This window comes from Taeniopygia guttata, chromosome 6 (assembly GCF_048771995.1).
Source record: "Taeniopygia guttata chromosome 6, bTaeGut7.mat, whole genome shotgun sequence".
Classification (NCBI taxonomy): Eukaryota; Metazoa; Chordata; class Aves; order Passeriformes; family Estrildidae; genus Taeniopygia; species Taeniopygia guttata.
In genome coordinates this window covers 7,230,456-7,245,199 of record NC_133031.1, presented here as the reverse complement: position 1 = coordinate 7,245,199, position 14,744 = coordinate 7,230,456, and the positions used below count along the sequence as shown (strand labels likewise).

The following is a 14,744-nucleotide window of genomic DNA, read 5'->3' as shown; positions in this document are numbered from 1 at the left end:
AACTGGCATTTAGCACATAGTGGACCACTCCTGAATGTGGTCTAAAAGCTGCCTACCTGCTTTTTAACATGATGCTGGTAAGACCCACTCAGGGAATAATCTGATAATTCAAAACTAGTGCTGGTATGTACATCTTAGGTTAAAATCTTAAATATTCAGCAGCAGCAATGGTGACAGGTTTTTTGGGGGTGTTGTTGTTGTTTAGTTTTTTGATGTTGGGTTTTTTTTAAAAGTTCTGAGGCATTGTGTATTTTCCCCACTAGTATGTGAAAATAAATGGTGGAATATGAGGGGAAATCTAATATGTATTGTAAAATCAATGGACTTCCAGAATTATTTTCCTCCTTTCTGTAGATGTATTGAGAAACAGAATGGGAGCCTGTCTTATGTCTGCCTGCCTTTGCCAAAGTTCAGCAACAGATTGCTCTGTTTGCATTAGGATAGGAATCATGAAAGCAGCTGGAGCAGAGACTACAAGCAATTCAAAACATAGAATTTCACTGCTGTCTGCTAATGTACGGCGACTACGTGGATGGGGAAGCTTAGAAATTATTTAAAAGTTCATTTTGTCCAGGCTGTAACAGTTCCAAGGTAAGCAGCACTTTGACCCTCACTTAGCTTTTCCTGTGTACCACACTCACTATGTTGCATGGCACTCACTGCTTCCTCAGGGAGCTGCACCACCCCAGCCAATCTTTCTATTAATTTAGTAAAAATGAACTAAGTATACTGAGGGAAAGTCATCCTACCGTACTGCTTTAAACAATAGACTTTCTTTATGTGGCTGAGGAGAAATACTTTCTTAAAAAGCCCCAAAGCAAACCTAAAACCCTGTTTAAAGTTAGTGTAATGGTAAACAAATGTAATGCTAGGAAAAATGCAGCCATAACCATGTGTGTTAGTCTTGAAGGAACTGAACCAATGAAACTCACTGTGCTTTTGTCAAACTCCTTTTTGCCAGGTTTAATTAATGATGGTTAATATCTCTATTCATGCTAACTTGAAGGTAGTTTCTTATGCTGTTCATAGGATGTGGAGCTTTTAGGTGTTATTCTGCAAACCCCAGGGTGAAGAGAGCATTTATAGTAGTTCAGATTGATCAGTGAACAATCTTCTGGCCTTTGGAGAAGGCTACTGAGCAAAATAAACCTTTGGTAGTGGCCTGCAATTATCTAGCCTAGATTAAATCTTGATAAAAAACAATGCTTATCTTAAAATTGAGGTAATGAAATAAGGAAAGGTGCTCCCCTGTTCAAACCACGATGGAACAACTGCCAAGCAATTCTGCTCTTCTCTGGGATGTCTCTGGCAGCTCCCCTTTGAGTGCCTGTTTGCTGGACAGATGTGGCTGTGTCCTGTGCATCCTGCCTGGACCTACCTCCTCTCTTGGCAGCCCCTTCTCTCCTTGGCAACAATTTTGTTGGCAAGCTACAGTTAATCTTGAAGAATATTTAACAAGCTCCCTTTGTGCAAATAAAGTAGAGAGCTACATTCTTTTAAAAGTTATATTCTTCACATATCACTATATCAGGCTTGTTAAAACACAAACATGCAGCCACTAAGCAGCAAAAGTACCAGTTTGTAAAAGCAATCCTTTCTCTTGTTCTGCCCTGCAAGAGCTGCTTCTGTAAAGTTTATTTCCTTTATTTTGTTGATGGAGATTAAACTTAATGGAACTTAAATATTCTCAATTCTGTTCTGGTTTTGTAGGGACAGTGTTCTCAGAAAAACTCCAGAGTGGCTCTTATGTTCTGCTTCAGGAACACTGTACAAGCTGTCTGTGTGCCTTGCCCCATCAGGAAATAGTATTTCCAATCCACTCTCAGTTAATTTTCTTCTCTTTGATGATTTATGATTGTACTGCCTCAGTTTAGATTTTGGACGAGGTAGAAATATATTTTATAAAGAAACCTATAATTTTTTTAAACCTTTATTTTTATTATAAACGCATGTGCACAATAAGATTCTCAAATACCAATGAGTAGCCCATAACTAGTTCTGAGCATTTTTATGAGCCAAGACATTTTGCTGTAATCCCTTTCTGGTTCTCTTCAAGAGTTTAACATGTGTGTGGTGAGGAAAGGCACCAGGGATCACTTATTGTTCAGAAAGCACAGCATTAACTCTCTAAGTACTACAGTAGTGAATGTGCATTGTACTTCTTAATGAAGAGATTTTAACTGTGCTGGTTTAGTGGTGAAATAACTATGCTTTTCACAGGTCCTTGTTTTAATAGTCTTAGATAAGTTGCCTTGCCAAAGCTTGGGAATTGGGGTGCAAGTAATGTTGCTTACCACATGGAACAATTTTAATTTATTACAATGAAATTTCCAGGAGGAGACATGTTAGAATCTGTTATGGAGGAAAGGATATGACTACTATTGGCTTACCTATCAAACTTTGAATAAAACTTTAATGGAATATAAAACAAGAAGTGGGGAATAAGAGAATATTTTTGATAGTTTTTATTAATGGGGGAAGGGCATACTTTTAATGAGGTTTTTTTTTTAATAGTGGTACTAATTGAACAAGAAGCCTACAAATTAAGCCTTGCATCATCCCTGTTTTTTGCTGGAATGCTCATTGGAAATACCACATTTAGCCTTCTGTCAGATAAATTGGGCAAGAAACCAGTGTATATTTCAGGTAAGATTGTTAAAAGGTTTTTCTTAAGTATTCTACATGGAAAACATCTTTCTTGCCTGCCCCTGGGCCACCCTGCTGAAACACTGCTCCTGGGTCCCTTGCTCTGTCAGTGAGCTGTTTGAGCATTTCACTCAGAGTGGAAGAGCACTGAAACTGGTTAGTGCCAATGTGCTGAGCAGTGCAGAGGTCATGGAGTATTAGTGGCAGGTGAAAAAAACTGGTTTTGCCATGGCTGTCTCTATTGGAGCATAGTATTCCACACATTACCTAACTATATTGTTCCAAATAAAAAATATTTTGCTTTTTTCCAAGGGGGTAGAGGAGACCACTTTACCTAAGCATCTTCAGGAGTGGGATAATCATGTCCTGGTGTTTTGTTTTCCAGCTGTGTTTGCAAACAAAGGGTCTTGTTAGATGAAAACACTGTCTCAAGGAAATGCCAGGAGTCTTCTTCCTCCTCCTTTCTTTGTAAGTGGTTCACATGCATTTATAATGATAAGAAAAAAGATGCCGTAATTAAGTTACTTTTTCTTGTCATCGTTTGAGTGAGTGGCAAAAATGAGGATGACATTTTTCTTTATGGGTTTGTGAACCAAGCAAGATGAAAATTATATTGTGTGCAGGAAGAAGGGGTGTTAAGTGAAGCAGAAAGTTTGGGTTACCCAAAAGACAAGCTTGTGTTTGTGAATGTTGTTACAGCTGTGGTGGCCAGCTGTGTGCCAGCTGTCCAAGAAAACTTGATTACAAATCTACTTGGGGAAGGGAGGGAAGGCTTGCCAGAGCTGCGAGCTGGAGCATCTGCCAGTAGCACTGCTTCTTGCCAAGGCAGGGCTTCAGCACTCCAGAACTTCTGGAAGTCATCCTTGGGAATTTTAGAGTTTCTTTCCATGAGATGCATGCAAAGGGAAATAAGTGAGAGCACTTGGAATTACCTTTTTAGTGTGTTCTGCTATGTATTTGCTTGCTTTGTGGGTTCCTTGTGCCTGTTCCTAGTGCTGGGTGCTCCTGTTTTGAATTCCTACACTGGCTCTATCATAATAATGATTATAAACTCCTTCAGTAAGTAAGGGATTAAGTGCTAGCTTTGTCTGGCCTGTGTTCTTAGAGAATGTTCTTTTAAAATAAGTTACACACCTCGTATGTTCCTGATGACTAGTTAAAGCTGCAGAAGAAATAAAAGCATTAGTGTTATAGGTTGCCTGCACATTCATACATACAAGGAATGTCTGGCTTATAGCACAGATTGAACAAAGCTCTTCTGATTTAATTTTTTTAGGTAGAACAGCTCTTGAAAGAAGTTCTGTTAAAGGCTACACTAAAAAGCCCACTTCTCTTCCTGTAGTCAAAGAATACAAAGCCTGAGGGCACCAAAAAGAAGTTCTGCGTTATATATTTTCCTCTATGGTGTTCTGTTTCTGATGAAGTAGAATTACTTCCCCAAATACTAAAAATACTGGGATCCTTCGAAGTAATGAAAGTTGAGTTTGGTTGTAGGATGTATATCTCAGTTAAGAGTGCCAGAGAAAATAAATGTTCAGTTCAAAATATTCCATTCCTTATTTTATGGCTCATATAAAAGCTGCCAGGGGGAAATAGTTGACAAATATTCACCTCTGGGGAATGGAAGTGCAATATGTTAAATGAATGAAGCCACACAAGCACCGTGCTGCTGAGCACAGTGTTCCAGGCTGCAAAAGGAGTGTGGCTGCCACACGCTTGCTTGCCCAACTCATGTTAGCAGTCAGAGTAGTAAGTTCAGTGAGAGCTGCTTGTGCTGCTACCTATTCCTCTTCCAGCCTCTGTGGCAACAATTGCACTCACCTCTAGGATTTGAGATGCAGAGAAGAGAGAAGCACAGGGAGTTTGTGTGATTTACATGCAGCAAGGGGAATGTGCAGCCCAACATTGGCTTTTACTTGTGCAGCCTGTTTGATGGGCCAGCTGCTCTATGTTTGCAGCCCATCCATGAGAGTTAAAAATGAGCCACTTCATATATGTTAGAAGGAAAGTGAGTATTCCACATACAATGTGTGCAATTCAAGTGGTGCTAGAAGAAATGGCTGCCTTAGGATTATCTTCTGTCCTGACACTTTCTTCTTTGTGAGATACAGCTGCTTGGACTGTGGACTATGTTGAAGCTGTGTGAAAGTGACTGGATATCAGGTTTTACAGGGTAGAGGGAAGGTCAGCAAATGTATTCTTTCCTGGCACACCACTCTGTCTGAAGTGCAGGTGGAATCACTGCATTCTAACGATGGACTCTGGCACCCTGAGAATGTGAAGATGCTCTATATGTTGTTGAACAGGAACGTGTGGATCACTAGTGTGATTTGTCTGGTTTACAGACTGCAAAGGGGCTATGAAGGCCAGAAATGGCTTTTTGCTCTGGCACTTTTTCTTTGGGAGTAGTTGCTGGATGTTAGCTGCTGTGAGAGTTAGAATGCAAGAGGGAACATAGAGCTTGAGGGAAAGTGCATAACTCTAGGGAGTTTGATGGAGTTCAGTGGGTGTTGTTACTTGTGAGCATAGAAAAGGTTCTGAAAGGAAGAAACTATGCTGGAATTGCCTTTGCTTTTGCAGCCTATAAAGTGCAAAGCCAACAATGAAACAATTCCTCGTTCTTTCCCGCAGATCATTCTGTCTTCAAGAGCCCGGATCCGCAGCGGAGCTCTTCCATGAGCTGCTCCCACAGGAATGGGACCCGGCCAGAAAAGTGCTCGGCATTGTCTGGGGCACTGTCAGCGCTCACCAAAACCACTGCACCACGGTGCTGTCAGCTTGCAGAGGAGGGACCCGCACCGAGCCCAGCGAAACCACCTCACACAGGTGGGGCAGACAAAAATTCCCCCAGTCCTCCCCTTCCAAGTGCACACCCTTCTTCACACCACACTCAAACACCAACACGAACTCCTTTGCCCTAACAAAGCCTTTTGCTCTCACAGTCTGGCCACAATCTTGACAACATCTGGCAAAAACAGAGCTCACTGAGAAAGCTGCCAGCTGAGAAAGCTCTTGCTGCCTACAACTTCAAGTGCACCCATCGATTTGCCAGCACACACCCTGCTGTCAGCACTTTCCTTCTCAGTTCCCCTCTGAGCTCTTAGCTCAGCTCTAAGCCGTCCGTCTCCCAGAGTCAGGATCCAAACAGAACGGCACCAGGGACTCTCACACACCGAAGGACCCAGGACAAAAAGCTCAGCAGAAGCACGTGGGTCTGATGGCACACTCCTCATCCAGCAGGGGTCAGGGACTGGCAGAACCCAGGCCTCAGCTGGGAGGGTTTCCCTTAAAATATCCTACAAGCAATCCTATGCATGTCAGTTGTGCAAATTTCTTAGAATTATACATTTCTTGCAAATAACTACACAAGTTATGTGAAAGTTTCTAAAGCAGCTGGATTGGTGTGAAACAGCTGGCAGAAGCATCTCAGACATATATTTTTAGCTAAATAATACTGATGGTGTCAGTCACGTAACACCCAGGTTTCATCTTCTAAGTCAACTCTGCCTGAGGCCTGAGCATCAGCACATCTGAGTCACTTGGTTTGTTCAGCCTGGAAAACTGGAGACTGAAGAGGAGACCTCACTGAGGTCTTCCAATATCCTCTTGAGGGGCATTGGAGGGGCAGGTACTGTTCTCTTCACTCTCATGACCAGTAACAAGGCCCCAGGGACCGCCTGGAGCTGTGTCAGGGAGGATTAGGTTAGGTATCAAGAAAAGGTTCTCACCCCAAAGGCTGGTCAAGCACTGAACAGGCTCCTCAGGGCAGTGGTCATAGTACCAAGCCTGTCAGTATTCAAGAAGTGTTTGGACAACACTCTCAGGCACAGGGGAATTCCTGTGCAGGGCCAGGAGTTGGACTTCATGATCCTGATGGGTCCTTCAACTCAGGATATTCTGTGATTCTATGTGCACTGAATGATTATCTCAAGCTGGTTTGCACTGGCACTCAGTGCTTGTCTATAGTTCCTTCCAATTTATTTCTGCAGTCAACCTCAGGGCATTGACAGACTGATCAAACACAAAGGGTTTAAGGAAAATGCCCCTTTTTAAGTGACAGTGTCCAAGGCCAGGTTGCATGGAGCTGTGAGCAACCTGATTTCCTATGGGAGGGATGTGGGAACCATGTGATCTTGAAGGACCCTTCCAACCCAAGCCTTTCTAGAATTCCATAATTATTTTGTGGGTCACTCAGAACAGATGAGATCCACCAAATACTGAAAAAGTTGGCCTTTATTCTAAAAATAGATTCCTCAAAATACCTATGCGACTTGAACTAAGATGGAGAAACCTCAGGAAAGAAACCAACCACCTCTTCAAAATACCTGTATTTATTACACCAAAACTCAAACTCCAAGCAGCTCACGTACTTCTTTTCCTTCTAGGTCGTCCCAGATGTGACAACAGTGAGACAAAAATGTTTGTATGTATCCAAACAAAACCACAAAATCAAAGTCCAATAAAGGTATGTTCATACAAAATTCACATGGTCTTTAAAGAAGAAGTGGCATACACAGATTAACAGGTACAAAAAGACAGATGCATAAAATAAAAGTTAGCATTTTATGTTTCTTGTGCCTGTTGAAATGTACATCTCACTAGCAGTAACATGGAGGGAATAAAACACAGCAGTGTTAACTCAGATTTCAGCTCTTATTTACAGAATTTAGATGGTAACATTACAGAATATTCTTTCTTTCATGAAGAAAGAATATTTTTTATTTTTTCATTAAAAAATACCTTATAAAAGCTGGACATTATCAGCGGTTACTGGATAGCACTGCTGATGTCAGTGGGTTATCAGTATTCACAGCTTGATTAATCAATTGCTATTCTACAGCTCCAGCTACACCTGCAGTGATTATTTCAGTCAGTTCTGAGAGACAGTAACTCCTCTCTTACCTGATCACCTTTCCAAAGGGCCCTTCATGGGTTTTCCAAATTTCACTGCTAATGCTGACTGCAGCATTAACACAGCAGTATAGAAATGGGACAATCACAGGGGATTTTTTTATTCTTCTGATTTTTTTAATTTTGCCTTTTTTCCTCTTCCTGAAGAAGCTTTGGCTGTTTCAGTTTGCTTGGCAGTTTCAGCAGGTTTCTTTTTTAACCGTTGCTTTTTGGAACGCACCAGGTCTTCACGTCCCAGTTCAATCATTTTGGCTTCCCATGATTTCATTTCATTCTCATACCGAACCTTATCATCTTCAGCAAGCTGTAAGTATGGCTGAAAGAAAATAACGTATCAAAAAGTTACAGAAGGGGATTTTTCTGCAAAACTGCCATGACACAAAGGTGACTTAGAACAGCAACCGTGCAGTGAACAGCCCAGGCATTTGCTTTCTACCCCAGTGAATTGAAAAAAATGACCAAAAAAATCAAAATGCAGAAAAATACAAAGCTTTAGCACTAAAATTGCAGTTATGTCAGCAGCTGGCCATTCCTGAAGAGGAAACTTACTCAGTTCTGCTACTAACAGTTAAAGTTTTTTTTATTTGAGCACTAGTTTGAGACAGCTAGATTAAGTGAGGCACAGGAACAGATATTGCTGTGGAATTATTTCAAATTTTTTTTCTACAGTAAGAACATGAAGCTAGGGTATGTCCTAAGTACACATGAAAATCCACCTGTAAGAAGGGCATTCAGGAGGAAGTACAGCAGGGTACAGAATACCTGAAAATGTCAAGGTTTAGTTCAGATTTCAGCACAGCACCCCTCCACTTTTGATTTGCTCATCTACAGGTTCATAGTTCAATACACTCAAAAAGCTGGCAGAAAATTATCCCCCAGACAACCAAAGTTAATAAATTACCCTGGGCACATCACTGGTGGATTTCTGTTCCTTTCCCTTGTAAGAAGTCCTTCCATGAGCAACAAATTCTTATGCTGGTGTTTAAAGATACTATGTATGATTATAAAATAATCAAATTGTTACATATTATTCCACCTTCTTTTCTAGATGTTGCTTAGCACACCAAACTTCCATCCTATCCCACTGACTCACATTTCAACAACACTATGCATTAAATGGTCACTACTGGAATAAAGATAATGACAATCTTTTTCAAGATGCATAAAGATCTTGGAGTATTTTCCTCAGTTTTATAATTTCATCAACTGAGTTCAAGATTTTGTATGACTATACCAATTTTGACTCAAGTTTTTAATTCTGATTAGATCAGATCCTCATTCAAATCCTCTGGCATACCTGTTTTTGGGAAGCAGACATTTTTTTCCACGTATCAAATAGTTTCTTCAGCTTTGCCTAGGGGATACAGAACATGCAATACATGAGAGTTAATTTAGGAGCAGACTGACTTCAGAAGGGTACAGATAAATACTGCATGAGTGAAAGTCAAGCATAAACCAATGCAAAAAAAGCACCAAGTCACAAAAGCTTCCTTCCCCTTATTTACCCTTTTAATGTAAGTAAATAATAAACTATATTGTTCTAATCAAGCTTCTGGGCATCATCTGAGCCACATTTACAGTGCAGGCCTCAGCTGACTGGACAAACCTGCCTTGTACATGGAAAACTGAGGAACAAACTATGTCCACTGTTCTGGCTTACTGACTAAATGTGTAGGGAAGGAACACATGAGGCACACAGGATGGGTCTGCAGCACCTCAAGTGCTATAATCCACCAGTGTACCTTAAACCACCCCAAAGCACAGTTTAGTGCAGAACTTGTGAGTTTGCTGAGGAACTCTACTTGTATTCCCATAAGACCAGCTGAACTACAGCAGGCACGATAAACTGCTACTGCCAGAACAGGAGCACATCACACAACTCTTTGAAAAACTGTATTTCTACATCAAAACAAAGGGAAGGATAATTCTTTCCTTACAAAAAGAGCAGATGAAGTCTGTAACACTGAAGTACAAAAAACAGCACAAATGTTTTGAAGTTTATATACCCACACAGCACTTTTTTATACAGGCCATGCTAGCAGTATAGCCAGATTGCCACAGCTTAAAAAAAATAACCTAAGCAATGCAGCACCCAGATAGTGAGCTACTGAACAGTATCTCTGAGAATGACAGAATCTAAACTATATTTTTCTGAATATAATGCATAAATTTTAGAAAAAGAATCTTTCCTGGCTTACCACAGGTGAACTTCCTTCACTTTCTTGAAAATTTTCTGACAGGAAGATGTTAAAGCCACTACGAGCTCTTTTAGGTTTTCCAAGCAGACTCAATTCCTTTAAAAACAACAAGAGAAGTTATTCCATTTACCAAGCATGTACTTGCTCCAAAACTAAACTCAGTATTTATATTTTATGCAAAAATCAAACACAAATAATTTCTTTGGTGTTTTATTCTGTTAACTGGACTGTATGTCAAGATGTTTTAAGTGCTTTTCAAGACTAATGTTAAACTAACATTAAAAAGCTAACAACTTGAGTTTTCACAAGTTGTTGAGAAAACATTTAAAACTGATTCTTACTTCAGCTAAGTCTTCCAGAAACCAGTGTGTGCTACTAAATTCAAGTCTGTAAGGAAGTAATGATGACAGATTTTCTATTATTCTTCAATAATACTTCAGTTTCTGGTGTGAAATATTGCCTGTGTGCAGAGAAGAGGGCAGGCACTTATCTGTGGAGGTGAGAAGGTGGAAGAGAACTGTGGTTCTGCTATCAGAATGCTTTGCCTACAGGGATGATGGCTGGAGAATGAAAGCACAGCAAGTTACAGATGCAATTACACTTCCTGTTTTCTCCAGTCCTGACATTCCCACTGTAGCCTAGGTGCTGTAAGTTAGCATCTGTTAGGTATTAGATATGCCAGCTGAATTCCTTGTGGTGCCATTATCTAAAAAGGAGCAGCAGAATCATTAAGATTACAAACTCACTCTAAATAGGGGTCTTTTAAACCAAATTTATTTTGCTTTTCCCAATTAGGGCAATGTCACAGTTAACTCAAAGGAAAAAATAAGCAATACATAACCTCTCTGATCTTTCCAGACAAACCATAATAATGTACTGTCACAGATGGTTCTGTCTCTAAGGATTTATACATAAAACAGCCACAAAGGAATAGGGAAGATGGTCCTTATGAATATGCTAGTAAAGGACACAGAGATATCAACAGCAGCAGCTACACAGTGTCAGAGCCCAAAAACGGAAAGAAAAAAGGCTACTTCAAACAGCTGCTACCTTGTAGGGCCTAATGAGGTAACAGACAAAAGGTCTTTGTGAAAAGCCATTTCTGGATGTCTTCCCATCTGAAGAAAGTGTTGCTGGTCCAAATGTCTTTTAGTGCCTATCCTTTCTCTGGTAGCTCTAGAAATAGGGAGAAAAAAAGCATAGAGAAGCTACCTCTAAGCACAAAGATCCATGCTAGTTCTGTGCTCTTCAAGCACAAGAAAGCCACTAAACTAGTTGCTAACACCAGTAATTATTTTAGTCCATGGCATCTTTGGAGGTTTGTGTATGTTGTGGTTTTTTTTCTATTCTGAGTTGCTTTTGTATTTCTAAAACATGCTTCAACTCTGCTTTGTATAGTAGACAAACAGACTTCAGGTTGCTTGAGAGAAAAGAAACCTGAACTTGAAAATACTTACTCTTTTTGCCCTGATTGATCTTCTCCTTGCCAGTTGTTTTCTCCTTTCCTCTTTCAAAGCTGCAGCCTGGGCTGGAGTCAGTTGGGCTTTGTAAGCGGCCATCTGCTCTCCGTATCTCTTCCAGTCTGTCTTTAGTGCCTCCTCATAAACCTACAGCACAAACCACCACCAGCCTTAAACTTAAGCTTGATTTCAGTCAGAAGCACTTGACCATTAGACAAGCTAACACTTCTAACCTATGAGTAGAAAAATTACAGACTGAAAAACTTACAGCAGAACATCAGATTTTTATCTGTTTGATTCCCTGTTCTACATTTCAGAAAAGGGAAAGGTACACAGAGTGAGAAGTCCAGAAGGGATGTGAGAACACCTCAGGTGTACTGAATATTTCCTTTAGGAAACAGAATTTAGTTCCTAACTGCCTCAAATTGCTAACTGCAGCCAAGGAATAACAATCGTTACTTTGCTACAAATGGCATTTAAATCCACCAGCAAGTCCTAGAGTTGCTTTACTTTATCCCTTGAAATTGTCATTCAGAGAAATGAATTCATTCACTACTTATGACTTAATTTGATGACTTTTAAAGAAATTTACATGAAACAAAAGAAGTTGGTCCTTCCATCAAAATTACCTGAGATTTCACCTACCATATACATGAGAGCAGAACAACTTTACAGATCTTGTACATACAGCAAAATTGCAATATTGCCATTCAAAAGGAGAAATAATTGGTTTGCAACCCCACAGCCACATAGAGCAAGAGCTGTGTCATTTGTCTGGCAACAGAGTAAAACTATTAAAGCCAAGGTCATGTACAAGTGCAAGTACAAGTAGCAAAGTATCTTCCTGCATTGGGTTTGCATGGCCAGATTCTGGTGGTGAGGGGGGTACAGGGATGGCTCCTATGAGAACCTGATGGAGCCAAGGCCAGCCAGCTCCAAGTGGCACCTGCTACTGGCCATCAGCGACGGTGGTGGCACCTCAGGGGTAACAGAGGTAAGAAGGTGAAAAAGAAAACTGCACAACTTCAGCCAGAGAAAGGAGGCTGACCATGTCAGAAGAACACTTCTACTGATCCTAAGGTCAGGGAAGGAGAGGCAGGAGATGCTTCAGGCACAAGAGCTGAGGCTCCCCTTCAGCCTGGGGTGCAGCCCATGGTGAGGCAGCTGTGCCCCTGCAGCCCAGGGGGAGCAGAGATCAGCTGCAGCCCCTGGAGGAGACCACAGTGGAGCAGGGGGATGCCCAAAGGGGGCTGTGACCCCGGCTGAAGCCTGCTCCTGGAGGACACATGCTGCAGCAGTTCCTGAAGAACTGCAGCCCACGGGAAAGACTCACATGTGAGCAGTTCATGGAGGTTTCCCCTGAGGAAGGGAGCCCAAGTTCTCCCACTGAACAGGAAGGAGCAGCTGAGGTCAGCCCAACACATGGTGGACTGACCTCAGCCCCCATTCCCTGTGCTCCTGCACTGCTGTCAGGGGGAAGCAGAGAAATTGGGAGTGATGTTGAGCCTGGGAAGATGTGAGAGTAGGGGAAAGGTGTCATAGGGTATGAGTTTTTATTTCTCATTATCCTACTCTGATTTCCCCAAGTGAGGTTTGTTCTGCCCTGACAGTAGCTGCTGAGGGACCTCTCCTGCTTTATTCAGACCCACAAACATTTTGCTGTATTTTCTCTCCCCTGCCCAGCCGAGGAGAGCAGCTGAGAGTGGCTTTGGTGGGCACCTGGCATTCAGCCAGGATCATCCCACCACACTTCCCCTGAGTTATTCAAACTCCCAATTCTCCCAACTGTTTTGATGTCTGAACCTTTGTATACATGTGCTTTTTCAAGCCCTTTAAAAACAAACCAACCAACTAAAAAACCCCACTAGACTGAAGAAAAAAAACACAAGACACCAGACCAAATAAAACCCCACCTGTAGAGTTCAAAGTACCCAGGGAAAGGATACAACCTTACCTGCTTCTGTGACGCTGGTAACTCCCTCCATGCACCTGCTAATTTTTTAATCAGTTCCGTGTTGCTCACTTCTGTAATAAAGATCAGCATTGCATCTTTTATTAAGCTTCTTCAATTTTCCCCAAGGAAAGCTGTCACAGGTATCATCTTTCTATACAAATGCATTTTTTTTCTTTCATAAAACTAACTCACTATGGCAGTTAAAGGGCACTGCAATATTTGGGGGACGGGGAAGAGGCACTGCTCACCTGGAACACAACGTGCAGTAAATAAACTGAAGCACCATTTCAAGGCAGCTATTTTTACCCCACGACAATTTCAGATTTTTTGCCTTTTTAGCTGGATCCTTTTCTGTACAATGCAAGATGGTCTGAATTTGGAAGGAGGAGCATGGAATAAACCACAAGTAAAATTTCCAGTTCTATATGACAGTGTGGAACTCTTGAACTGGTGAGCTAAACAGGGTAGCAAATAGTTTTCCCTACTTAAATCTTCCTCAGGATTTACCCAATATGACTGTAGTTCTTTAAACATTTTAACCTTCAACAATATTTCAAAACCACCTCATCCTTTTATTCTGCCGTTCTCTGGCAAGAGTCACTGCATTGCCTGTAAGTGCAGTTTTTGATAGTAAATCAAACATTCACAGAAAACCATTTTCATCTAAATCCACTTACTTCTCCCATACGCAATCCAGTACCCGCCATTTTTCAATTCCTAAGCCTCAAAATCACACACAGCTCACAGTATCAGCAAAAATGTACTTCAAATACATAAGAGTTCAAAAATAATCGGGAAACGTAAGTCATTGTTAACATATATTACCTAGGCGAGGTATTTCATCAAGCATTTTTAAAATTACACACGGGGACCAAGCAGGCACGTGCGGGCAATGAGCACGACCATGCTGGGTTCCGCTGGGGCGGGCACGGATAAACACGGGCTGGGACCGAGAGCAGGACTTGGGATCGGTCCCGAAGCCTGGGTTTATACAGGGACTGCAGAGATCGGTCCCGAAGCCTGGGTTTATACAGGGATTGTTCCCAAGCTCGGGCTCACACAGGGATTGCTGAGGTGGTTCCCAAGCTCGGGCTCACACAGGGATTGCAGGGATTGTTCCCAAGCTCGGGCTCACACAGGGATTGCTCCTCCGGCTCCCCGGCCACCCCGCTCTGGAGGCTGCGGTACCGGAGCCCCGGCCCCGCCTCCCCTCCACCCTCGTACCTGGGTTTTTTTCCCGAAAGGCCGGGCGGTTGTCCATCACAAAGCGAAAATAGGCGGTGAGGGGGCGCTTCGGGCGCTGACTCGAGCTGGTCCCCCGAGACAGGCAGCGCTCCGCCGCGCCACCGGCCCTGCACACAGCGGCACCGTCGAGGAGGATGCCCGGGCCCCGCTGGCGCAGCCCCGCTCCCGTCCCGCACCGGAGCAGCCGCCGCCCGCCCGCGGCCGCCACCAGGCCCAGGCCCAGGCCCAGGCCCGCGGCACGGCCCAGCCAGGCCGCCGCCGCCGCCATGCCGGCCCGCCGCGCCTGCGCACTGCGCACGGCACCCCGGGGCGGCGGCGTGAGGGGCGGGG

At 42.6% G+C, this 14,744-nt stretch overlaps 1 protein-coding gene across 1 annotated transcript; it reads right to left on the bottom strand.

The window, feature by feature from the left end:
• Positions 1-6,961: 6,961 nt before the first annotated feature.
• On the bottom strand, positions 6,962-14,721 carry TFAM (transcription factor A, mitochondrial). Its single transcript, XM_002187511.6, has 6 exons — positions 14,394-14,721; positions 13,170-13,240; positions 11,213-11,362; positions 9,756-9,851; positions 8,855-8,911; positions 6,962-7,873 (listed from the first exon to the last, which is right to left on the bottom strand). Exons 1-6 carry the CDS (start codon positions 14,680-14,682, stop codon positions 7,658-7,660), a joined length of 879 nt encoding a protein of 292 aa, XP_002187547.5. The 5' UTR covers positions 14,683-14,721; the 3' UTR covers positions 6,962-7,657.
• Between the last annotated feature and the right edge of the window lie 23 nt (positions 14,722-14,744).

Bases quoted from the DNA above. Each gene is read 5' to 3' on its own strand.
- TFAM (XM_002187511.6), bottom strand. From the start codon at position 14,682: ATGGCGGCGGCGGCGGCCTGGCTGGGCCGTGCCGCGGGCCTGGGCCTG. The intron at 13,241-14,393 runs GTACGAGGGTGG...TCTTTATTACAG, and splicing joins CTTTCGGGAAAAAAACCCAG to AAGTGAGCAACACGGAACTG. The intron at 7,874-8,854 runs GTATGCCAGAGG...ATTTTCTTTCAG, and splicing joins TGTCTGCTTCCCAAAAACAG to CCATACTTACAGCTTGCTGA.